This window comes from Sander vitreus, chromosome 12, assembly GCF_031162955.1.
Source record: "Sander vitreus isolate 19-12246 chromosome 12, sanVit1, whole genome shotgun sequence".
NCBI lineage: Eukaryota > Metazoa > Chordata > Actinopteri > Perciformes > Percidae > Sander > Sander vitreus.
This window is the reverse complement of record NC_135866.1, coordinates 6,070,268-6,095,655: the sequence shown is the minus strand read 5'-3', so window position 1 is coordinate 6,095,655 and position 25,388 is coordinate 6,070,268. Positions and strand designations below refer to the sequence as shown.

Sequence of the window (25,388 nt, the reverse complement as noted above, 5' to 3'; positions counted from 1 at the left end):
GGGTGCGGTTACAAGTGTAACCGGGTGCCCTCCGAACCCCGACCAGCACAGTGCAGGTTTGTACCAGTTGGCTGTGGTTTCCACTACATTTCTATTCGGCACACACACACAACGGCACACGATGCTTATGCCGACCTGTATAGGCAAAATAAATCTAACCCCAGTCTCATAACTGTGTTTATACAAGCTCATTGTAGACATCTTTATCATGCCAAAAATGTAAAGGGTGACAGAAATGCAGAGACTTATGCAGCTAGCAGACTTCCATCTGTATTCGTCCTGGAAATAAAAAAAAGTAATCAGTGCTGTAGGACACGACAAACAACTTTATCTTGGTTATTAACTGAGCAAATACCAACTCGGGAGAAGGAAATATAGTGTTGAAATAAAGTGTTAAAGTCTATACTTGAATGCATATTTACTTTATGAAAGACAGATTGACAGAAAATGTTTCTCTCACCTTTAATTATCAACTTTACATTTTTGACACAGAGTTCTACAATATATTGCACATGAAAAGGCAGTATCGAATAAATAACCCCACCCAGAAAAATAAATATTAAGTTCAATGATGCAGAGAGCACTGAGCTGACATCATCAGAGATTAGACAACATATCAGACCCTGACTTTGAAATAACAGTCCTTTAAATATTAATGGAATAATGAAAGCACAGGTTGACACGGTCAAGACTGGTCTTTACAGTCCTGTGTCATTCCAGTCATCTAGCAAGAGATTATTTTACACCTGGAAACCATTCAAATATCCAATATGACTGAATACATGATTGAAATGTATTTCTCATGAATGCACGTGTAAAAAAAAACAAAAAAAAAACTATTGACAGTAAAGTCTAATGCATCACTTGCCTCCCGAAAACTTTTTTTTTAAAGTTATGTTCCAGCCTAGGACTGGCTACAGATGTTTACTAACAACATAATCAATGATTTACACATTACTAAAGTCTTTAATAGCCAAGACATACATTAAAGTGCTCATATTATGCTCATTTTCAGGTTCATAATTGTATTTAGAGGTTGTACCAGAATAGGTTTATGTGGTTTAATTTTCAGAAAACACCATATTTTTGTTGTACTGCACATTGCTGCAGCTCCTCTTTTCACCCTGTGTGTTGAGCTCTCTGTTTTAGTGACAGAGTGAGACATCTCACTTCTGTTCCATCTTTGTTGGGAGTCGCACATGCTCAGTAAGTAATGCTAGCCAGTCAGAAGCAGAGTATGAGGGCGTGCCACTCTAGCAGCTAGGCGAGCATTATAACGTGTGTTACAAAGTGACGCACGTTTGTCTGAAAAGTAAAGGCTGGACTACAATAGAGCTGTTTGGAGCAGTTTGTGAACAGTGTTTTCTGTTGGAGATGGTAAGTCCCTTTGGGGTGGACTTTAAGCTTTTTCACTTTGTAAACCTATAACGTGCACAAAAAAGATATATAACACAATAAAGGAAAGGGAAAAAGCCAAAAAGCAGAATATGAGCACTTTATGTTTTGATGGTGCAACCCGGTTTAGTGAATCACTAGTTTTCCATCCTGCTGCTTTCTCACCATAATAATCTCCGCAGAGGTTATGTTTTCGGTTCGGTTTGTCCGTTTGTTTGTCTGTCAGCGGGATGACTACTGAAAACTACTACTGGCTCAAATAATGGGAGACTTGGTGGAAGGGTGTGGCATGGGCCAAGGACGAACCCATTACATTTTGGAACGGATTTGAATCACGGGGCAAATACACAAATTAGTTTTGACTTTTAATTTTTTGTTGCGTCCCTGTGGTGTTAGAATAATCTGAAAAATCGGTTCCTGAATGGGAAAATTCACACTGCATTAATATTATGAGATATATAGGGCATGTCTTGGCGGAGGTTTGCGCTCTCAGAGTGCCCTTCTAGTTATGTCATTTTATTGGTTCTTTTGTAAAAACAATCTAAAACAAAGCTTATTACCACCATTCCTCAAAATGAGACCAATATAATTAAGTCAAGACTTAGACCCACATCAGATCAAACACCTCAAGCAGAGGATGAGGGGGAAATGGTTTTGTTGCAGGCCTGACACTAAAATAAACAACATAGACATATAAAAACAGACTAATGCTGCATTTCTAAGGCATTGTAAATAATAAAGGCAGTCGTCCCTAAAAGTATACACAATCTCTATACCTGGTCAGTAAAAGTCCTTGTGTTTCAATATGAACCAGCACACTTTAATGAGACTCTAAGCAACACGTTAAAGTCTACAAAATACTTTGTACTTATTTCTTTAACTCATCTAAAACTGTACTATCCAAATACATGAGTTAGTTAAATCTTTGTATCACATTTCACACCCGTTGGCACAACAGCCAGAGAAGCAGATGTGATACTTTATCTACCGCAAAGCCCCAGTTCCTCTCAGTAGTGTAAATGCTGTTTAGATTCGAGAAGTCAGATCCATAGTCTATTTCATCAAGAGTTAAGGAGTTCCCTAAATTTTGAAACCGTGCCGGTTTCTAAATTAGGGAACTCCACTCCATTGTAGTTTTCCATTTTAAGAAATTAGCACCAACCACCTCTCAGATGCCAACAGTGCAGCATTAAGCTTGAGTTTTGAGCCGGTACTTTCAAAAACACTTGGAAACATTTTGAAGGGGGAACTGAGAAACTGACCCTTCTGAAACCCTAATAAAGCACAGTTTAAAGGGGCTGTACTCAATATACAGCACATTAAAGGTGCACTATGAGTTCCTGCATGGTCACTTCTGTTGACGTTCCAAACAAAACAGACCTAACCCCCAGACCTAACCCCCCCACCGGCTGGAGTGGTTTGTTGTATTTTGGTGCCTATCCTGTGCCTCTAGTCTTTGTTTGACGTTTACGACCCCCTGTGTTGTCTCCCGAGACCGGGCTTTTTCACGGTGTATTCAGGGAGCAGGCAGCTAGCGGATCAAGGAGAGATGCCTACCATTTGAGACAAAAATGAAATCGTGCTGAAACCATGCAGGAACTCATAGTGCACCTTTAATATAGCAGCAAACAGATATTAGATATGTAACGATTTAGTGGAGTAATGGCCTCCTGAGCAGAGAATAAAGTCACAAGCTTCTCTATTCTTTATTGCGATACCTGGTCCGTGTGTGTGTGTGTGTGTGTGTGTGTGTGTGTGTGTGTGTGTGTGTGTGTATGTATGTAAGTGCATGTGGCTGTGACAAAAAATGTCCTTACTTACTACATCTTTTTAGTAAGTAACTTATTGGGCAATAGAGACAGCGCGCATTTAAGTCCCACCTGTGCTGCTCTCCATTGACTTGTATTGCGTGAAGGAGCCTCCTCGTCAATTCCGTCTGCTAGCAAACAGAAAAGTACCTAACGTTTTAGGTAAAGCTCTTTGAGTTGCCCTGTTGCTGAAATGAGCTATACAAATAAAGCTGCCTTGCCTTGCCTAAAAGCTGCTGTGTGGTGATACTCACTACCAACACTGTAAAGAACCCATAAATTACGTTTTTATAAGCTGCCAACCCAAAAGCGTATCACGCGATGTGCTCTGTCTCTATGGTCTGTGAGTGCCGTGTGAAGGCAATCCCAGCCCGCTTTTTTTCCTCTGAGTATTTCAAGCACAGCCCCTTTAAGGCCTTTGCGCAGCTTTTAATTTTCCGTCAAACATATTCTCGGTTCTCATAGTCCTTTTTAATGGCTTTTTTAATGCGGTCGATTTCATCTTCACTTGAACTGTCATTTTTCTCTTTCTTGTCACTGTCCAAAGCAGCTGTATTATTGCCTGCGTTGGTTTCTGGTGTGGTGGTCTGCAGCTCCCCTCGTATCCCGTTGAGCTCCACCAGACCATCATGCAGCTGCAAAGCCACCTCCCTGATTTTGGCAGCAAACTCTGACTTGGCCCCTTTCTTCAGTTCTTTGGAGTCCTTGGCCACAAAGTAAATGTCCATGCCTATAAAGAATCCCGCGAGCACACCAGTGGCCATACTAGCGATCTGGACCGCTCTGGCTGCTGTGCTGCCCGCCATATTGGCGATCTGCACCACCCGCATGATCTCATTAGCGTTGTTGAGGATGGCCCTTCCGGCCATGGCGCCGTCTTCGTAGAAATTAAAATTGAGCACTGGGAAGTCACGGTTGTAGGCGTGCTTTTTCATTTTGATCAGGTCGAACCTCCTCAGGTTCTCGATACCCTGCTTGACAAACATCAGGCACTTGTTGAGGTCGTCGATCTTCTCCTGGTAGTCCTGCACAATCTTCTCCACCTTCTTGCGGTCCATCGAGTTGTTGACCTGGTTGGAGATGCCGGCCCCTGCTGATGTCAGCCCGCCGGCCGTGGCCACGCCCAGTCCCACCGCCGTCACAATCAAAGAGGTTCCCATGGTGAACGGGGCCAGGGCAAGGCCGGTGATGGTGGCCACGCCCCCGAGGGCGCTGGTGGAGCCGCCGGTGATTTGAGCAATCTTTGTGTTCTTGTTGAACTTGTCCAGGCCGTCTGCGATGCTGTTGAGGTCCATGACATGCTGCCAGAGGCTCTCGGCGTGCTCCGAAAACAGTTTGTTGAAGACACGGAGGCCCTTCTGCACCTTGTCTGCCGTCACAGCAAACGCTCTGAGACCAACAAGTTTAGAGTGATTACAGAGCAACATCACAGGATCTCTCACTTACCACCTGTGTATCTAGCCGTAAACATAGTAGTGGTTTTATTTGCCCAAGTTTTGAGACATCCAGCTTCCTCTCCATTACATTGGAGGTGAATACATTTAAGTTTTTTTCTGCTGCACAAAGAATTAAACAACTTGCTGTCAAGAATTGTCTTTGTATGGAAGAGGAAAAGTCAGAATTCTGACTTTAATCCTTTTTTTAATGTCTTAAAAAGTGTCTTTACTGTCCGTACACACCGCCGCCGTCTTGACCTGCAAAAGAAGCTCTGGCCGCCCTGTCAAGGTCGCTTGTCAAAAAGTACGGGCAAGCTTTTGACGCTTTGGCCGCTCTGACGTGGCAGCAGTCTATGGTCGATCATGTTCAACACACGATTGAAGAAAAAGCACAAGCAGCCACTGCACGGCCAATACATTGACACTAGAAACCTTTTATAAATGACATATAATGACAGTAGAGTTAGCCCGTTAGCAGTTAACTCGCTCGTCAGCCGCTGAACCACAGCAGCATGCAGGCAGAGCGAGCAGCCGCCAGACTCTAACCTCTGTTGATCCGTGCAGGACTTTACTGTGAGCGGACCGTTTAGAGACGATGTGACCGGCCGGTAACGTTAACTGGTCCCTATACGCAAACAAAGCCATATCATAAATTATAGGGAACCCAGCAACAGCGATGATGAGCTTTTCCTCCATTTTCTCGCAACTATTGTTTTGGTAGGAACGAAAGTTTACATCATAGGTTTCTCTGGGATCAGCCAGCGCGAAGGACGTCTATATTCCGAATGGTTGCTGGTCGCTCAACACGCACAACACGCCCAAAACACGACGCAGACTTATTTGCCGCTTCTTGCAGCTGAGAGAAGCCGGCTTCCATTGAAAATGAATGACTTCTTTGAAGCTCAAGATGGCGGCGGTGTGTACGTACAGTTATTCTCAGAATTCTGACTTTGAACTCAATACATTTTTTCACATGTGGCCCTAATCCTCTTCCGTATCGTTGGAACTACTCTCTGCTGAAGAAATGAAAACTGTGAGTAATGGTGGTATTGTTTCTGAGACATTGTTTCGGTCTGATTTCTTCTAAAGTAATTTGTCAGTGTTTTGAGCAGCACAAATAAAATTATATTCTCCAATATATTGGGGTCATGGAAGACATTTTAGATGTGGATATCTCAAAACTTTGACACATGAAACTGAAGCTATCTGCATGGCTAAATACTACCAGAAATAAGAGAAAAAAAACTAATGGTGAACAGACCCTTTAAGGGAACAAAGACACAACACAGTGAAATATTATATTAACACTTATTTGAGCCTTGGCTTACTTGGCCTCTTCTTTTTCGGTCATGTCGTCCTCTTGAAGCGTGTCCTCCCAAGCTGAGAAGGTAAAAGCAAGAAAGAATGAATATTAAGCTTTCTTATAATATTACACACATTACATGGCCAAATCTTTGTGGACAGCAAACATTCAGAACTTATTCTTATTCCAAAACCATGGGCATTAATCTACTATAACTGCATCCACTCCTCTGGTTTCACACTTTCCAACAGATGTTAGAACCTGGCTACAGGGATTTGTTCCCATGCAGCCACAGGAGGAATAAATAAACCCAGAAAAGCTTTTTATGGACCTGGCTTTGTGCACAGGGGCACTATAATTTTGAAACAGGAAAGGTGATTCCACAAACTGTTGTCACAAAGTTGGGAAGAACAATATTGTTTAAAATATAATTATAAGCTGCAGCATTATGCTATTCTTTAATTGGAACTTAGGGGCTCAAATCATGAAAATGGTGGCCTAAAGGTTAAAGAAGCAAGCCGGTGACCGGTTCAATCCCCAGACCGACAGGATAAAATCTGGGTGGGGAAAGTGAAAGAGCAGCGCTTATCCCTCCCTCATTACCACCACTGAGGTGCCCTTGAGCAAGGCCCTTAACCCCAACCGCTCCAGTGGAGCTGCTCAGTGGCCAGCAGATCAGACTGGGGTTGTACTGGGCAGCTTCCAGGTGTGAACGTGGAACTGTGTGAATGTGACAGATCGTCGTTGCAAATGAGAAGTTGTTCTTAATCGACTTACCTGGATAAATAAAGGTTAAATAAAAAATAAAAAAATCAGCACAGTATGCAAACAGGGATGTCCACATACTTTTTGTCATATGGTGTAAATGGTTTGAGATGAAAAAACAAATCCACTCTCAGAACTAATCCAAAAGAAAGCCAAACAAGATGAAAAGCATTTTATTTGTAACTTACGCTCCACTGTGTTCCACCAATCCATAAGGTCCTCCACACCCTGAAAGACATATTAGATTTGGGTTTGCATGTTTATGCTTGCTATCCAGAAAGGTTAAAGCTATAGTGCGTAGTTTCTTTCGCCCCCCATGAGGAATTCTAAGTAATGACAACAACACTGTTGGCCCGTCCACATGATACAAGCCTTCCGTGATCGCGCACCACCCCCACCCCTCCTCCACGCTGTTGCTAGTAGCCAAGGAGGACACGGAGGATAAAAAAAAACAAAAAAACATGGACTCTTCAAAAGAAGTAATTATCTTCACTCCAGTTTCTGCGCGGGAAAGTCGCCGGACGACTCAATCTTCTGAACATAGCTATACCAAGAAATACAGAGAGAGTTGTGTGGAGCTGATAGTCTTAATAAGCTTTGTAGCAACTCATTTGGCAATGGCTTGAATGTAATCAAAAAGTTACGCACTAGAGCTTTAGTGATAAAGCATCAGATTTAATTGAAATGTTACATGGTGACAGAGTTTGCTTCAGAAACCTACCTGTCTGTCTTCAGGCTGTGCTGGGTCAAGACGGAAGTCCTCCAGCTGGTCAAACAAGGATCTATTTCCACCTTCATTCTGAAACAACAGAAATATTACGTCTTAAAATTCATACTGTATATCAATAGCAAGATTTGTGTTCCCTGTGTAAATACTGGGTCTACAGTGTGGCAGACATTTATGTCAGTGAGACAAAAAGACAAGATAAACCAACAGCAGGTACAACTTATCACATATCCTCAGTTTCACTTTTTACACTGTATGTGCTCAGATGAAGAAAAGGAAGTGATGCTATGAATGGCTTTTCTACTGTTTTTGCAGAAAAGCCAAAATCTTCCATGGAAATGTTAAAAAGGAAGCAGAGAGTGGCCAGGATAGCTCAGTCGGTAGAGCGGGCGCACATATACAGAGGTTTATGCCTCGATGCAGAAGGTCCAGGGTTCGAGTCAGACCTTGGACGATTTCCTGCATGTTTTTCCCCTCTCTCTCCCCCTTTCATTGCTTTCCTATCCATTAAAAGGTGGACATGCCCAAAAAAATAATCTTAGAAAAGGAAGCAGAGATACACGTTTATGCACATTGAAACCTACTCTTGTCTCTTCTACCATGCTAAGAACATGCACAGAAACTGTGTGGAGGTGTGGGGTGGGTGAAGTCTCGGTTATACTCGCACGTGACACCAGGGCACGGGCTTTCATAGATGGCGCGCGCTACGAGCATGCACGGAGACGTTTATGCTCAACGCGTTGTTCGTTGCAGATTAAGAGAGCAGAAGTAAAGAAAAGCAGGCTGCCTGGCAACAGTGATGAACACAGACGTACAGCCAAACATTTGTTTGGCTGTACGTCATGGCTGTCATGGCCGTTTGGCTTTGCTTTACATGTCGAGAGTTGTCGGGAGCTGAGCAGACACCCTGGAGACAAACATAAGAAAGAGGTTGTTTTCAGGGACGGGTCCGGTGATGAAACAGACCTTTTATAATCTTGAACCCCAATGACTAAGACTGCAACATGTTAGTACGGTGGACAAATGTCTGAATGCTGACACAGTCTGGGTGGGAAAAGGTTAAAAGTCGCTTTCAACGTGAAGCTCAACGTGTGTGAGAGGAAAAACAGAAAGAGAATAAAAATCATTTAAATTTGTCTCAGTTTTATTAAAAACTTATCTCTTACCTGTGCTGTTTTGCCTGCAGCACCGTCCTGTACGCACGCGCGCACACACACACACACACACACACATAAATCATTTATAATATAAATCTGAAATTTTGCGTTTGCGCAGTTCAAATACAGTCCAGCTTATTGGAACAAATTAAGAATTAGTTACAAAGTGAAAAGAGGAACTCTGGTCAAAATATGAATGGCACAAAAACGTTTTTTTCTGGTCTTGGAATCAGCAGCTACGGGACATAGCACAGTGATTTGCACAGAATATGCTAACTAATAACCTCACCATCAAAACATGGCAAGACTGCACACTTGCAGTAGGCAGCAAGAGTGATACAGACAGGTGACAAACTAAGAAAACTCAAAATAAATGTGTATAGATTTTGGATGATGTTTGAGACAGTCCTCTCTTCCACCATCATGAAAACACCAAATGAGAGAATATCTTTTGAGAGAATAGCGTTTATCCATCCAATGGCTTTAAAAACGTATAACAAGGAGCACTGAAGCTGTTCTGTTCTCTCACAGGCTAGGTCGTAGATTCACCATTTAATCAACCATTAAAAAACGTAATCAGCACAGAATAACAAGCATTAAATGCCTGAAATAGGTGGGTGTGGTGTACTGCATAGCACTTGGGTTGGTGTGTCAGGGCCTTTAAATGTAGTAAGACGTAGGCCTGGATCAGTCTACCACATTTAAGTTTTCCCAGTTCAGGGACATGCAGAAACATGTCTTCACAGTCTTTATAGTGCTACAGATCCACTTTTAAAAAAAGGCAGTCTGTCGCGATCTGTCAAGTGAGTGGCGAGGCTTGGACCCAAATGCAGTTTAGAAGTAATTTATTAAAACAAAAACAGACACAAAATATCCTCCGGAGGGTAGCCAGGCAGGAAACAAACGAAACACGGAATCCGACATACAGAAACAGCACGCAACAAAATACAATGATCCGACAAGAGACAAGGACAGAACAGGAACTAAATACACCAGGTAACGAGGACTAACACTGGACACGGTGAAACAAATCAGGGTCGGGCAGAACAATCAAAAAGGCGGGAAACAAACAAAGACAGGAAGAAAGCTAGACAAGACAAGGGAGACAAGACAGACTACAAAATAAAACAGGAAACAGAACATAACAGAAAAACAAGACTACCACAATAAGACAGAAAAATACCAAAACCCTGACAGTCATGTCAGTGTTATCCTTGGAAGTAACTGTAATTAGGTGTTAAAATACATTTTGGCAGTGTTGTTTAAACAAACAAGGATTGTCCACACAGGAGGAAACACGTTTGTACATGTCACATGTTGTGAGTGTCCTGAAGAAGAGCAGGATGCCCGAACGTTACCTTACCTTGGTGGTTACCTTGCCCTGAGGCATGAAGGGATTGCGTCTCTTAGGTTTCTTGACTTTGGTCTAAAAAAGAAAAATCAGAATAGCAGTGTTACTCCAAGGAAGGTACAAGTCAACATTCTGAAATGTTCCTTTAGCAGTAATTACAGTAAAATGAACATTTCTTCTTGATGACTATCATTGCAAAAATCAAACCAAGAACTGTTTAATCGTTCAACAAAAGTTAAAAGACCTCTGTTTTGTCCTGGCCCTCCTCGACTTTCTTTTCTTCTTTGGGTGAAGAATCATCTTCTTCTTTCAGCCCCTCATCATCGGACTGAGCCTGAAGTAAACAAAGTGTGAACATGATGAAATAAATAAGTAGCTGGGAGAAAAAAGTAACACAGGGTTGCATATGAACTCCTTGCTAATTTAAAATATTAACATTGTGTGGCCTTGTCAAATACATTTGAGGATGTAATGAATTCAGTATAGTATATATAACCAATTAAAGTAGGTGCAAAGAAGATAAATGTCTTCATGACTGTATTGACTCTACATGAAGAGCAACATCACTAAATACCTTGGCTCCAGCATGTGGCATAGAGGGATTATGCTGGTGTTTTTTCACCTTGGTCTGTAAAAAAAAAAAAAAAAGAAAGGCACCGCTACAATGTTAGGCGACATGAAAAGCAATAACTGGAAGAACTACATTTCATTACAGCTGTTGGTGACTTTGACTAAAAGACCTGCATCTGTGCTGTAATGTGTGTTACAAGGATCCAACCTTTTTGCAAATATGTCGTGTGTATGTTTCTTTCCTGAAGTATACAACTATATTTTTTGTTTACTATAGTTTGACGTCTAATCTCCCCTACTCCTATCACTGAAAGATAAAAAAAAATAAAAAATCTGCTTAACAACCCCTTAAAAAGCAGTGACTTGGAGTGGTAAAGTAATTACAAAATGAATGCTGCGCAGCCAAACATTGTTCTTCATTCATTCTTCATTTTAAAAGCTAGTGGAGCTTTTAAGATTACTATTATCAGTCTGACTGTTGGAGAAATGTGTACAAAATAATGCAAAATATTCCTGGGTAATGAAATAACGTAGCCATTTCTGACGGTTTCTCAGCAAGTGCGTTCTAAAGCCCAAAATAACTGACCATTAAACACCTAACAGATGTGTTTTTTGGAGACAGACTCTCTTATAGTTTCATAACCCTCTTCTGCATTTCATTTATTGCAGGTGCAGCAGTCCTAAACAAAGACAGAGCGAAAGAGAGAGGGAGCGGGCTCGCACATGCAATAAATGAAATGAACACTGAACTGCCGCCCGCAGACGTGTGTCTTCGGCGAGCGAAAGAGAGTGTGGTGGTGCTGCGACTGAGAGAAATAAAACCTTGTTTTCTGTGTTATCTTCAGATGAAACGGTCACGGCACACTGAACTTCATCATGCATCATGGGTTTACTCCTGTGACCACCAGCAACCCTCATCCTGTCATGTTGCTTTGCTCTAACCCTATACTTCAGCGGTTTATTTGCCCAATCTTTAGACCGCGGTGGAAACGCAGACAACAATGGCTTAAAGTGCTCATATTATGCTCATTTTCAGGTTCATAATTGTATTTAGAGGTTATATCAGGATAGGTTTACATAGTTTAATTTTCAAAAAACCCACCATGTTTTTGTACTGCACATTGCTGCAGCTCCTCTTTTCACCCTGTGTGTTGAGCTCTCCGTTTTAGCTACAGAGTGAGGCATTACACTTCTGGTCCATTTTTGTTGGGAGTCGCACATGTATGCGCAGTACCAAGGCAAGGACTACTAGCCAGTCAGAAGCAGAGTATGAGGGCGTGCCACGCTAGCAGCTAGGCGAGCATTATAACGTGTGTTACAAAGTGACGCATGTTTGTCACGGAAGTAAAGGCTGGACTACAACAGAGCTGTTTGGAGCAGTTTGTGAACAGTGTTTTCTGTTGGAGATGGTAAGTCCCTTTGGGGTGGACTTTGGGATTTTTCACTTTGTAAACCTATAACATGCACAAAAACATATATAGCACAATAAAGGAAAGGGAAAAGGCCAAAAAGCATACTATGAGCACTTTAAAAGAACCTTGTAGTTCCTTCAAAAATAGTTCTGGGGACTAAGAAGACTCCAGAAACTTGGGTTGAAACGCGGCTTTAGATCCTGGCAGAGTGTTTGTTTTCACCTGCATGTAGCAACAATGTGGGTTCATAACACGCATAGATGATTTCAAAAGATCTCAGACTCCCAGATACATACATAAATACTACAGGTCTCTATACCAATCACTGTGTGTACCAATCCACGGTCTGAGCTTAAAGACCAATACTAAGGATCAGTAATGAATACAGTTTGTCCGACAGTGATGAGATTAACTTACTGTTTTGCTCTCTGGGGGGTTCACCTCTGCTTCCTCTTCGGCTTCTGCAGATTCATCTTTTTTGAGGCCTTCGCCATCTGATTGGCTCTGCAGCAAATACAACTTATCACATTTCAATTACAATGACAGGATGTTTCAGCAAAGCGCTTTCTACATGTGTGCACTGCCATGTGGAATGTGTGCGCGTGTTTTTGTGCGTACGCTGGAGTTTGACTGGCTTGTGTCGAGAAAACTGTTCAAGGTGGCGATCACATAACACTGCTACTCAATAATAAAAGGGACATGTTTTTAGACCCACAGAAATACTTGGAATAATATAATAACATTTGAGCCAATAGCTAATATTCAATATTTAACAAACTGGTCCCAAATATCCCCAGTATGTTTTCCTGTGTGTACGTGTCAGTAGTACCTGATGGTTGCTCTTCTGCTTTTGTCCCGCTGTACTGTTCAGCTTCTGAAATAAATTAAACCACAACAGCTTCCTTAACCACAGGGTGAATAAACCAGCATCCATACACACTGATGCACATCAGCTCCAAACGGACACAAAACAGCCATTATTACTCCAACACTCAAGGCTTAAACTACCTCCTCTGATGCTCTGGCAGATCTGGAGATCATAGCCTGGTTATCCTGCAGAGGCCCAAAAAAAACAACACATTTTTCAAAAACTGAGCATGGGATCCTAGGTGTACCTTTCCATGTATACAAAGCATGCCCTTTAAAAGCATGGCATGCAATGCCCATGCTTGCAGTATACTGTATAATATTAACTGATTTAACTTGTGTTCTAACAGATATATTCGAACTGATGTGGAAGCAGAAATATAAACTCTACCTGATTATCCTCGGTTCCTTTTGCTTTTACTTTGTTGTATGTGGACGTCCTCTTCATCTCCTGTGGAGAGATCACAGGCTTAACAACACAATGGAACTGACAGAGCAGAAGTCGGAATGAGTCCCACTTGAACCACATGTCACTGAGTTGTTGTTCAACTGCTTGCAAACCTCTTCAGTTGGTCTGGGTGGGACCACAGGAGTTTCACTTCTTTCCTCTGTCTCTTGCTGAGTCATGATGCTTTTGACCTGATGAGGACACACACACACACACACACACACACACACACACACACACACACACACAGAGTCACACAGTGTGGCTGAGCAGGAGGACAGGGAGGCTGGATTTAAAGGGAGGTAAGGGGACGAGGAGGAGCGTGGTGGAGGACCGGAGGAGGAGGAGGAGGAGGAGGAGGAGGAGGAGCGTGAGGGTATTTTTGACAGAAGCTGATCAGCTGTGTGCGGTCACTGATGACTCATGAGTGATTACAAAAATAGATTGACCGGTTTCGACTTCTCTTCCACTTGTTTCTCGTTCTCCTTGAGCGTCTCTCACTCTTTTAAAAAGGACATTAAAAGGGATACATGCAGGTATTCAACCAAGCTTTTATCATAGTAATGTCGGTAGTATGTGTAAATGAGCTATGTTAAACTTCCCTCCGTCTTACCAGTGCCCAGATCTTCCCACTCAAAAGGCCAGCAGAATTTTTTTTCTTCTTTTTGCGGCACTAGGGCTGTTGCTGTAACTACAGACTGTACTTCCACATACGGACACAAAGAGTATAGAAGCGGGTCAAGAAAGACATGCACCCATGCCATGTTTGGATTTCTTTTAATAGAACAGTTCGACCCCTTTCATGCATGTACACTGCAAACAATGATAAATATGTCATCACGCTGTAAGAAACCAGGCAGATTTCAATGTTTTCTGGTTTCCCTAGTGATGTAATTGAGTTCTATGAGCGATAATTTTGCTTGCCGCAGGGTTTGTTGTTGGGGCTGGTTCGGGTCCGGGCAAGGACATTTGTTGCACAACATTCCCCCTCTCTATCGCTCCCCTTAGTTCTGTCATCTCTCTACTCTGAACTTGGTGATAAGGGCATAGAAATACCCCAACATACTTATAAAAAAACAGCTTTGCTGGCCTTTGTAAAAACAAATTTGCAAGACAAGCTGATTAGAGATATTTGAAGCTTTTCCCTGTGACATTAGCAAAGGTGTAGTCTATATCCACGACGTTCCACTTTCGGGATTGCTCCGGTGCCGCCGGAAATTCCGCCGGATGTCCTTCTTTTCGGCCGGATGTCTGTCCCCTTCCGCTTTCTTTGTGTTGGCGTTCTAAACTCCGGTGGATTTGTGAGGACTATGGTTAACTGCTCCTCAGATCTCTGCAGGGTAAATCCAGACAGCTAGCTAGACTATCTGTCCAATCTGAGTCAAGTTCCTTCCCGAGGCTATTTTGCAGCGGCACCGTGGCTCTGGATGCCTCCGACGAATATGCCAGATCTTTTGGCCTAATAAGATCTCCAACAATGAACTGTACAAGAAAACGGGAAGCCGGAGCATCACCAAGGAGATTACGCAGAGACGCCTGAGATGGCTAGGACATGTGTTGAGGATGGAGCAGGACCGCATCACAAAAGTCGCCTTAAGATGGACACCACCTGGCAAAAGAAAACCTGGGAGGCCCAAAACCACCTGGTGCAGAACTGTGACACAAGAGCTGGAACAGATGAACCTGTCATGGGGAGAGGCCCAACATGCTGCCAGGGACCGAATGCAATAGAGAGTGCTCATTGAAGCCTTATGTCCCATAGAGGATGAAGAGGAGTAAGTAAGTAACCGTGGCTCTGTCCGGCGCTTAGCACAGCCCAAGACGATTGTGATTGGTTTGAAGAAATGCCAGTAAAGGATCTCCCATCCCAGAATGCTGTGTGGACTAGCCAGACCCTCCTCCGCAGCACTGTGGAGGAAGGTCTGGCCATGTGAGACTAGCAAAGGGATGACAGTGGCGACGAGTAGCAGTAGAGAAAGACACACAGCTGCATCAGAGAGCTGTGGTTGGAACTGCATGACTAGGAATATCCCCATGATTAATAATAGCTGAAGAAAATGTAAATGCCAGCCCTCAATTATACGTGTGTCTGCTGAATAAAAATAACCTAATAAAATGAGGAACAAGCTAATGTCAAAGCACCTGTTTGTCCTCTGATGACATTTCACCGTTCATAGCTGGATCCTCGACATCTGAGTTTGTCTGCTTCACAGGCTGCAGAGAGAAGACAGAAAGGATTACTTTATGAAAAACATAAACCAGGCTGAACAGTCCTCTTTTAGGACATCCATTTATTAAATGAAACAACGTATGCACTATAAAATCCAAATACACATTACCAGCATGTCATTAATCTCAAAAGAGTACTTTATATGACTAGGTGTGCGATTCCAAAGAAATCTGGGTTTCATTTTAACTACCTAATTGTAATAACCCAAAAATAACACGGATGATTCCATACAACGCGCTTCGCAAGTACGACAAAAGATTGGACAGTCCTTCCAGAAAAATGCGTGAAAATGAGTTTTTTTGTGATTGTTGCGGGCAAAAATCCTTGATTATGCGGCACGTTTTCTTAAAAAATGTGATGGAATATGCCTCTGAAAGTTAATGAAATGTCTCAAGCATGACCAGGGTGTTGTTGATATCAAATATTTCCACATAAGTGTGGCATATTCCCCCTTGAAAGGAACTTAAAAAGGGGTGGTAAGTCTGTGACCGAAACACTGAGCAGTTATTAACTAGAGAACAAGCGAATGCTTGCTAGCCAGGACAGAAAATGTTGGCAGGTAAAAAACAGCTGGCAAGTAAAAAAGGCTAAGCTACTGCATCAACAAAATCTATATGCAAGCAAATATTAAAACCACGATGTGAATAATTCTTACGTGAATATCTTCTCAAGTTTTTGTTGTTTATACCCCTTTTACACTAAGGGCTCAACCAGGATTGAACCATCAATATTAATCCTGTTCTGTTTAATGTTGACATGAATAACCTGCAGCAATACTCTCACCTGAGATTGTGTCCTCGCTCCAAAAGGCTTTGGCGATTTTTTAAACATCCCACTAAACACCCCTCCTGTCTCCTGGAGAAAAAGTCACGTAATGATTACTTATACATGTTCAAATAAAATAAAATGAAACCAATTGTTCAGTATTTTGAAGTGATGCAGCTGTGAGACAGACAGGCAGGGATTCAGCGTTTCACGCGTTGGCCGGCAGTTCTTTTGCTGTAAATCGCTGATGCATGCAGATTCAGCGGACGCTTCCAAACACACCACAACAACAGAAACACACCCGTCTCAAACTCACCATCCAATCAGGCGAGGTCTACACAGTAGATGATCTACTGTAGGTTAAATGACATCACCAACATCGGTCACTAAATAAACACCGAGGGAGGACTCACTGTTCTTTCTGAGTCAAATCTGATGAGAAATATCTATGTGATTTTGGTTACAAAAAACAGTTTAATAACATAGACATTGGTGCTTACTTTGACTGTTCATGACAAGCGAAAGAGCTTAAATAACGTTGATGTTAAATTCTAGATCTAAATTAAAGAGACTTAATACTACATCATACTACAACAAAGAAACAGAGAGAAAGAGAGTTAATACCACAACATCACCTGCGCTTGGAGAGGTGGTACTGCAGACTTGGAGGATCTTTTGAACATCCCACCGAACAGCGATGATTTTTGCTGGAGGAGGAGTAAAAAAAGAGGGAGAAAGTTAGACTTGAAAAAATGCATGTATGCATCTAAAATTACTGTGGTTTCAGTCAGTATGAGTTAGTAACAGAAGGTTAACATTCTCTGCCGTGGTCTGTGAGTCAGCAGCATCAATCTGTCTCTACATGGACACTAAACTGGAGAAGATGCCGCGAAACGATTCACGGGTGACTTTATGGGTAAAAAGATGCATTTACTTGTTTACATCACAGAGTCCAGATTTCAAGTCTGGGGTTGAAGCTGATTTCATGTCTGGAGTTGAAACCTTGATGACAAGAGAGTGATTGTTGTGTTTGTAGCTCAGTCAGTAGGGAGTTGGGTTGGGAACCAGAGGGTTACTGGTTCAACTCCACATATGGACCAAAAAGTATGGACTGGTCGCTGGAGAGGTGCCAGTTCACCTCCTGGGCACTGCCAAGGTGCACTTGAGCAAGACACCGAACCCCCAACTGACCGAACCCCCGTGGCGCCTTTCCATGGGCAGCTCCCTCACTCTGACATCTCTCCATTAGAGCATGTATAGGTGTGTGTGTGTGTGTGTAATTCAGGCCTGTGTGTAATGTGTGAAAACACTGTAATTTCCCCAGTGAAATTGAGATCGACACTCATTTACATTTCACTAATGTGATGTTTCCCCTAAACTATACTTCCACACTCTTAACACTAAATCGGTTTTAGATAATAGACTACAACTGTAAGAACTGTAATACGTGACCAGTGCAAAAAAAAAAAAAGTCAGTGAGTGACCAGCATTTATGAAGTATTATGATCTGATATAAATATTATGTCATTATAAAATGCTTTCTAAGGTGTTATTGTTATAAAACATTATGGATATGTATGAGTGCTTATAACTATAATTATACAGTGCTATAAACAGATTGTAATGCATTATAAGTAAGCTTATAAATGCATAGTAGACATGGGCGTCATAGAAAGTGTTACCAAAGGCTCCTTCAAAAGATTAATTTTTATTAGTATAAAATAAACTACTAGTTAGTATACTAAACTATTAGTATAAAATAAACAGGAAATAGTCTTCTAGAAATCAACATCTGCTTACAAACTCAACATAAACTCTAATCAAATAACTACTGTCTCAGAACATTGCTGTTATTTCCCTTTAATTAAATACCAAATTACACAGTTTTCCAGGAAACCAAAAAGAAACTAGAAAATGCATTTCCTGCAGAAAATGCGTGGGAATGCTGAATAGCTGAATTGCTAAAGCTAAACTGGATGAATAGCTTAAATCAGTAAGAAGAAGTTGAAGTAGTGAGAATAGTTGAAAAAGTATGAATGGTTTCAATTAACATAAATTTCATTACAAAGTTGAATAACACCACTAATATATAAAAGAATGTATTTTCTAACTGAAATTATGATTAAGTCTGGAAGACTTACAAATGCTATGAGAAACAGAGATGAAAATGCGGAAATATGAAATAAATTGTTTGAAAAATCTCAAATGGATTACACCGCTGAAAAACTTGGATGTTGAAATGTAAAATTGTCAGTTGGAAGATGAACTGCATTACCTTATTAAGCTAAGAGCTGAAATACATTTCTAGAAAAGCTGGAAACTAAACTGTAATACTGTCAAAAGTGAAGTTCAAATAAATTGACTAAAAAGGCTAAAAGTATAAATACTTTGTATAATTATCAGACATATCCATTGCATAGAACAAAAAAGCATGACCCTAAAGAGCTGAGAGGTGAATATATTGCCTGAAAAAAAGCGGGATATATACATGGATGAAATCACAAATGACACTAGAGGGAGGGAGAGAGGGAGAGAGAGAGAGAGAGCGAGAGCGAGAGAGAGACAGGAGAGGGAGGGAGAGAGAGAGAGAGAGAGAGACAGGAGAGGGAGGGAGAGAGCGACAGAAGGAGGGACGGAGGGAGGGAGAGAGAGCGGGAGAGAGAGAGAGAGAGAGACAGGAGAGGGAGGGAGAGAGAGAGAGACAGAAGGAGGGAGGGATAGACAGACAAGAGGGAGGGAGACAGAGAAGGAGGTAGACAGACAGAGACAGGGAGAAACAGAAACAGACAGACAGACAGAGACAGACAGACAGTGACAGAGAGAAACAGAAACAGACAGACAGAGACAGGCAGAGAAACACAGACAGAGACAGAAACAAACAGAGACAGACAGACAGGAAGAAACAGAAATGGACAGACTGACAGACAGACAGACAGAGACAGACACACAAACAGAGAGACAGAGACAGGGATAAACAGAAACAGACAGAGACAGACAGAGAGAAACAAACAGAGAGACAGAGACAGGGATAAACAGAAACAGACAGAGACAGACAGAGAGAAACAAACAGAGAGACAGAGACAGGGAGAAACAGAAACAGACAGAGACAGACAGACAGAAGTGGAACGCAAAAGATATATGGCGCTTTTCCATTACATGGTACCTGCTCGCCTCGCCTCGACTCTACTCGCCTTTTTTGGTTTTCCATTATGAAAAAAAGTACCTGGTACCTGCTAACAGGTACTCTTTTTAGTACCACCTCAGTCGAGGTTCCAAGCGAGCTGAGGCGAGCACAGTTTGCCTCGACTCGACACACTGTGCGTCCGTTTTCCATTGCAGATGTTAGTACCGCCATGACACATGGCCGGCTCGACGCACGCACCAGCGCACAAGTATAAACATCAGGCCACTTTTACATAGGCTACGGCGAAAGCTCTGCGTGGAGCCTCCACAGAACTGTAAAACAAGTGGCCTGATGTTTATACTTGTGCGCTGGTGTTTGCGTCGAGCCGGCATATAAGACGACCAGCCACGCTGAGGCGGTACTAAAATCTGCAACGGAAAACGGACGCACAGTGTGTCGAGTCAAGTCGAGGCGAGCAGAGCAGGTACCATGTAATGGAAAAACGCCAATAGACTAATGTTCATATTACTGCCTGTGGTATTCAAGTTGACTGTCTGTGAAAGGGTTGTCATGGCTACTAATGACCTGTGACCATGTTGATAAACACCCTTTGAAGTCTGTGATGAGATCTCTTTGATCTTTAATCAGGTTAACGACCGTGTCACCTGCTGAAACTGTCACCTGTTGTGCCACACCGGAGCTATTCATACCTACGTTTTGATGTATGGATTGTGTTTGACAAGTAGATATTGTGGGCGTGAGAGCAACTTATAGAGAAGGGACAAAGATAATTTTTTTAAGGCTCTGCGCTCTGGCGATGACATCATCCACTCAACAGAATAACAATAGTGGGCATGCTGCTGAATCAGCATTCCCACAACTAGAAAATGCATTTCCTGCAGAAAATGCACGGGAATGCTGAATAGCTGAATTGCTAAAGCTAAACTGGATGAATAGCTTAAATCCGTAAGAACCCAGATCTCCCGCACCAAAGGTATGCGCCACATCCACTACACTATCATCTATATAGCTAACTGGTGTTCCTTCAGCTCTAATAAAGCCTTTCTTTGATCTGTTATTACCACACCTGCTGTTAATATGTCACCTGTGGCACGCTGCAGCTATTCAGAGACGGATTTTTCAAAACAGAACATTGTGAGGTCTGAGTATATTTTCTAACTGATAATGACTCAGAAATGTGAAACAAATTGTAAGTAAAATATTAAAGCTCAAATGCATTGCACTGCTGAAACATCTGGAAAATTGTCAGAGTTGGAAGCTAAACTGCATTACCTAAATAAGTGAAGAGCGAAAATACATTGTTAGAAAAGCTGGAAGATGAACTGTAATACTGTCAAAGATGAAAGTTGAAATGAATTACCCGAAAATTTTTATTTCTTAAATAAATTTATAAAACCTTAATATTTAGTATAAATAGTAGAAAAAAAGTTGAAGAAGTCCTATCATTAGCTGAAAGAGCTAAACATTTTAAAAGTTAAATGGTTTTAATAGCTGAACGTATGCAGAAGTTACGGAGAGCCAAAAAAAGTATGGAAGAGGGAATAAAAACAAGAAACAGACAGACAGAGACAGACAAACAAACAGAGACAGAGAGAAACAAACAGAGAGACAGGGATAGACAGAGAGAGAGACAGAGACAGGGAGAAACAGAAACAGACAGACAGAGACAGGGAGAAACAGAGACAGACAGAGAGATACAGAGAGACAGAGAGAGACAGACAGACAGAGACATACAGAGACAGACAGAAGTGGAACGCAAAAGATATAGACTAATGTTCATATTACTGCCTGTAGTATTCAATTCAACTGTCTGTGAAAGTGTTGTCATGGTAACGTATGACCAGTGAAAACACCCTTTGAAGTCTGTGATGAGATCTCTTTGATCTTTAATCAGGTTAACGACCGTGTCACCTGCTGAAACTGTCAGCTGTGCCCCACTGGAGCTATTCAAACACACAGAGCAAGCTCTCAAATAAAGGCTCAGACTGCTAAAACGATAAGGGGTATCAGTGAAATGATGTAATCGTGACCACGACAAGCCCTTTATGAACACATCCAAATTTATGTTGATAAACTTAAAAATGTGGGCATATCAGCGATTTAAAAAAGTGGTTCGCTCTGCGTTTCGCTCAGAAATGTGTTAAACAGGGCAGCGAATGGAGGAAGATGTGGAACTCTTGTCATTTTGAAGCTCACCGAGCCAAAAGTATAAGTCATATCGCATAACTGAGCAGACTGGCTGAAACTAGACAAAAATACCTACGTTTTGATGTAAAAATTGTGGGTGTGAGAGCAGTTTATAGAGCAAGGACAAAGAATTTTTACAAGCTCCACACTCTAATCTGTGACATCACTCACTCTAAGAAGCTACATACACACTCCGTTTAATCGATGAAATTTCCTGAAATGTACACTAAACTTAAACGGCCTTTTCACAAAAACTGTAAAAGATATCGAAACACCGAGCACACCCCGAATACCTGAATATTTTGTGAACAGTTTAAAGTTTGAATCACATCTGTAGAAGCAGAAGAGGATTTGAAGGATTTGAAGCATGCTCTCATTGACTTCAATGTTAAAAAAAGTGTTAAAAAGCGTAATATTTAAAAAAGTATGAATAGTAGAAAAAAAGTTGAAGTCCCATCATTAGCTGAAAGAGTTGAACATTTTAAAAGTCGAATGGTTTTAATAGCTGAACATATGCAGAAGTTACAGAGAGCCAAAAAACGTACGGAAGAGGTAATAAGAAGAAGTTTATAAAGAATAGGATAACAATAGTTGGAATGCTGCTGAACAGCACACGCGTTACTCTTGGGTAAATGTACCTCGTTATATTTCCACACTGCTGTCCGCATACAGTAGCTATAACGGTACTGCAGTGTGTATTTGTATATTGACAGTTTCAGTGGCACAGATTTGAGGTCAGCTCGGTTAATGCTGCTCTACTAGGTTAGCTATGGGCAAAGAGAAAACTATAAACCCAACTCTGAAAACTCTTGAAACGCAAACGTTAGCAAGCTAAAGTTTTACATTTAGCTAAACATTGACAGAAAATATCTAAGGTTACTCACAGCTTCTCCGTCACACTCCAACTCCAAATCCATGTTATCGTATCGATCCTGTCAAACAGCAGTAAAGCAGTCACATTTCCAACGGTTGTTTAACGTAACGTTAGCTTTTATCCTGCCTGGAGGATAAAAACGACAGAAATACGAACGGTAAGCCGTTTTAAAGACGAATTTAAACGTTAACTCACCATTGAAGCTATCCAACGCCCGCCCGTGTTCAGCGGTTGGTTTTTCTGTTGGTTAATCGATGTTGAAATGTTTCTGTCCTCAGGGAGAGTTCTGTCTGTCCGTCCCCGTGTTGATACTGTCGGCTGTTTTCACGCAGTAGCTAAAGCTGGAAAGTTAAAGGTCCCTCCCTCCTCAGTGAAAAAAGAAAAAAGAAAAGAAAAAAAAGCCAGGAGATCAGAGACTTCTCACAGATCCTTCTGACTTTTCTTTTTTCTTTCCCCTGTTATCATCCAGGAGAGGGCGTGTCTGTCTCACCTACCAGCTAGCTAGTCTCACCTTGGAGCCTGGTGCTGCGTTCAAGTGCTGCTGCTGCTATTTTATTTGCCCCAGGGCTACAGACATCACTAGCTGCTAACGCTAGTAGCTGATTCCACACAGCACAGCTACAGTGGTGAAGAAAATTACCGGTACTCCGATTTTAGAAGTAAAAGTAGGAATACTACACAGTAGAAATACTCTGTTACAAGAAAAAGTCCTGCATTAAAAAATCGTACGTAAAAGTAAAAAAATATTATTATCAAGATACACTTAAAGTTCTAGAAGTACGCTAAAAGTACCTACTCATTATGCAGAATGGCCCATTTCAGATATCACTGGATTAGAATTAGTAATGCAGTGAAGTATAGTACTTGAGTAAATGTAGGCATACTAACCGGTAGTTACATTCCACCACTGGAAAGAAAAAAAGTGACAAAATAAAGTATACTCAAAGCAGAAAGCATGCATACTAAATATGGATTTTTGAGTATGCCGTTTATTCTCCCTCCCACAATAAAACGCACGAAGGAAAACCATTGCTTACAGCTGGAAAAAGTAATTAATGAATTGCATGTGGTGGTGAAACAGAAATAAATATTGGAGAAAATTATAAAATCTTAGGGAAACGCTGATTTGCCCCTGACATAACACACATTGCATAATTTCTTGTTAGCAGGCTATACGTGTGTAGTCGAAATGCAGGTCAATGTATGTGTTCAAATGTATTAAAGACAATCTTGTTGAAATGGCCTAAGGAAAAGAAAGTGATTGTGATGTTATGTTGTGTGATTATTTAATGTCTCATTAAGGTGCACATTTCTATTCATTTTAAGGTTAAACAGTCAAACTTGTGTGCAACACTGCTTGCAGTTTTATTTACTGAACATGTCTTATTGCACTAAATGTGACCCATTGTCAATATAACAGAATCAATTGAGTGCAGATAACAGAGTTGTAAAAGCATTAGCTGATAGGCCGTTTACATGTCTGCCACTGATGTTTCTCTCAGCTGAAAGGGTCTCACGCAGAGTTTCCAGTCAAAGAGCAATTTTATGAAAATACCTTTAAATTAGGGATGCACCGAATCCAGCGTTCGGGTTCGGATTTGGCCGAATATTGGGCTTTTTGACAGGGGTTCGGTTTCCACCGAACCGAACCCTACGCTTGCACTACGCGCGCTATGCTGGTCGACGTAATGACGCCGCCGTTGATTACGGGAAGGTGTTTACATAGACAGACAGCAGCCAAAATGCAGCAACTTCAGGTACGGCAAAGGAAGGACAGTCACAGCTAAAAACTTGACAGTGCCTCTCCCGGGCCGTCAGCTGTTCTCTTGGCAAATGAGTCTCCCTACAGTGGCAGCGGAGCGACCGAACGGCCGGCTGCTGCTGCTCCTTAGCTAACGTTAGCTTTCTAATTTCACCCACCCAACATGCCTTCAACATGCCTTCAGAATCTTAACCAGTGGATTCGGTATTCGGCCGAACCCCAAAAATCTGGATTCGGTGCATCCCTACTTTAAATACAAAAATCTGACATTAACAAGAATGTCACCATGCCCTTTACTGTCCCAGGAATATAAAAGAAGTGCTACTAGTTATTAAAGTAATCTATTATTGACAATGTGTTGAATGTGAAGAAAGTATTGCATACAATATTTGATGTTTTCTCATTTGGTCCTTTAAAAAACAACATTAAACCAAACAACAAAGTGCAGATTTGAACATTTAATTTATTGTCAAACAAAAGATCTTCTAGTGTTTTCTATCCCACATATTTTCATGCTGTTACTAATATCAAATAAAATAAACATTTACATAATTTAGCTAGCACAAAACTTGAACTGATCTTATTTTTAAGGCTTTGTCATTTTTTGTACATTCTTACTTGATTTTTATACTTTACCATAAACATTAAAGGCACATGTAAATATATATTTGCAACTATTAAATAGATGCTTAACCCCTGTAATATTTCACCCTATTCTTTCTTTCTTTTTTTTTTTTAAAGATTATTTTTTGGGGGCTTTTCCCTTTATTAGGTAGTGATAGTGGATAGACATGAAAGGGGGAGAGAGATGGGGGGTGACACGCAGCAAAGGGCAGCAGGTTGGATTCGAACCCGTGCTGCTGCAGGCCTCAGCCTACATGGGGCGAATGCTCTTACTGGGTGAGCCACCCCCACCCTATTCTTTCTTAATATATTTATTGCACATTCATCGCCACTGAAGCGAGGAGGAAGTAAAACATTACTGCCAATCTTTGGTTAGTGTAGCATTGACGCGTTTTTCGGAAATGCTGAAGTTAGGGTGTAATGTCTTGAGGATTATTCTTTCCAGGAGAGGAAGTAGAGCTTTCCCTGTCCGTCACCACAAACCAGTTCAGTGGCTTTTTCAGGGTTGACCTCTAAATGCAGAACAGGACCTCCGCACACAAACATACCCACCTGGAGGGAG

The 25,388-nt window shown here is 41.5% G+C and overlaps 2 protein-coding genes across 5 annotated transcripts in view; both read right to left on the bottom strand.

Annotated features, from left to right (window-relative positions):
* Nucleotides 1-448: 448 nt before the first annotated feature.
* On the bottom strand, nt 449-22,850 carry apol1 (apolipoprotein L, 1). Of its 4 annotated transcripts, XM_078263392.1 has the most exons (18): nt 22,636-22,848; nt 22,451-22,498; nt 16,870-16,941; nt 16,253-16,324; nt 15,382-15,453; nt 13,353-13,430; nt 13,183-13,242; nt 12,933-12,977; nt 12,754-12,798; nt 12,342-12,428; nt 10,517-10,570; nt 10,187-10,276; nt 9,955-10,017; nt 8,601-8,627; nt 7,429-7,506; nt 6,896-6,935; nt 5,968-6,019; nt 449-4,592 (listed from the first exon to the last, which is right to left on the bottom strand). In XM_078263392.1, the coding sequence occupies exons 1-18, from the start codon at nt 22,636-22,638 to the stop codon at nt 3,644-3,646; spliced, it is 1,935 nt and encodes a 644-aa protein (XP_078119518.1). In that variant the 5' UTR covers nt 22,639-22,848; the 3' UTR covers nt 449-3,643. The 4 variants fall into 4 exon arrangements, with proteins under 4 accessions (XP_078119518.1, XP_078119519.1, XP_078119521.1 ...); XM_078263393.1 differs by lacking the exon at nt 10,517-10,570 and having other exon boundaries at nt 22,636-22,850; XM_078263395.1 differs by lacking the exons at nt 22,451-22,498; nt 22,636-22,848 and adding an exon at nt 16,551-16,587.
* A 1,795-nt stretch (nt 22,851-24,645) lies between these two features.
* Nucleotides 24,646-25,388, bottom strand: part of tep1 (telomerase-associated protein 1) — a 55,345-nt gene continuing 54,602 nt past the window's right edge. The window contains exon 56 of the mRNA XM_078263383.1: nt 24,646-25,378. Within this exon, the coding sequence (XP_078119509.1) occupies nt 25,259-25,378 (120 nt within the window). The 3' untranslated portion in view covers nt 24,646-25,258. The remainder of the gene's footprint in view (nt 25,379-25,388) is intronic.

Bases quoted from the DNA above. Each gene is read 5' to 3' on its own strand.
- apol1 (XM_078263392.1), bottom strand. The intron at 16,325-16,869 runs GTGATGTTGTGG...CTTTTTCTCCAG, and splicing joins TACCACCTCTCCAAGCGCAG to GAGACAGGAGGGGTGTTTAG. The intron at 13,431-15,381 runs GTGCTTTGACAT...TGTCCTCATCAG, and splicing joins TGTCATCAGAGGACAAACAG to GTCAAAAGCATCATGACTCA.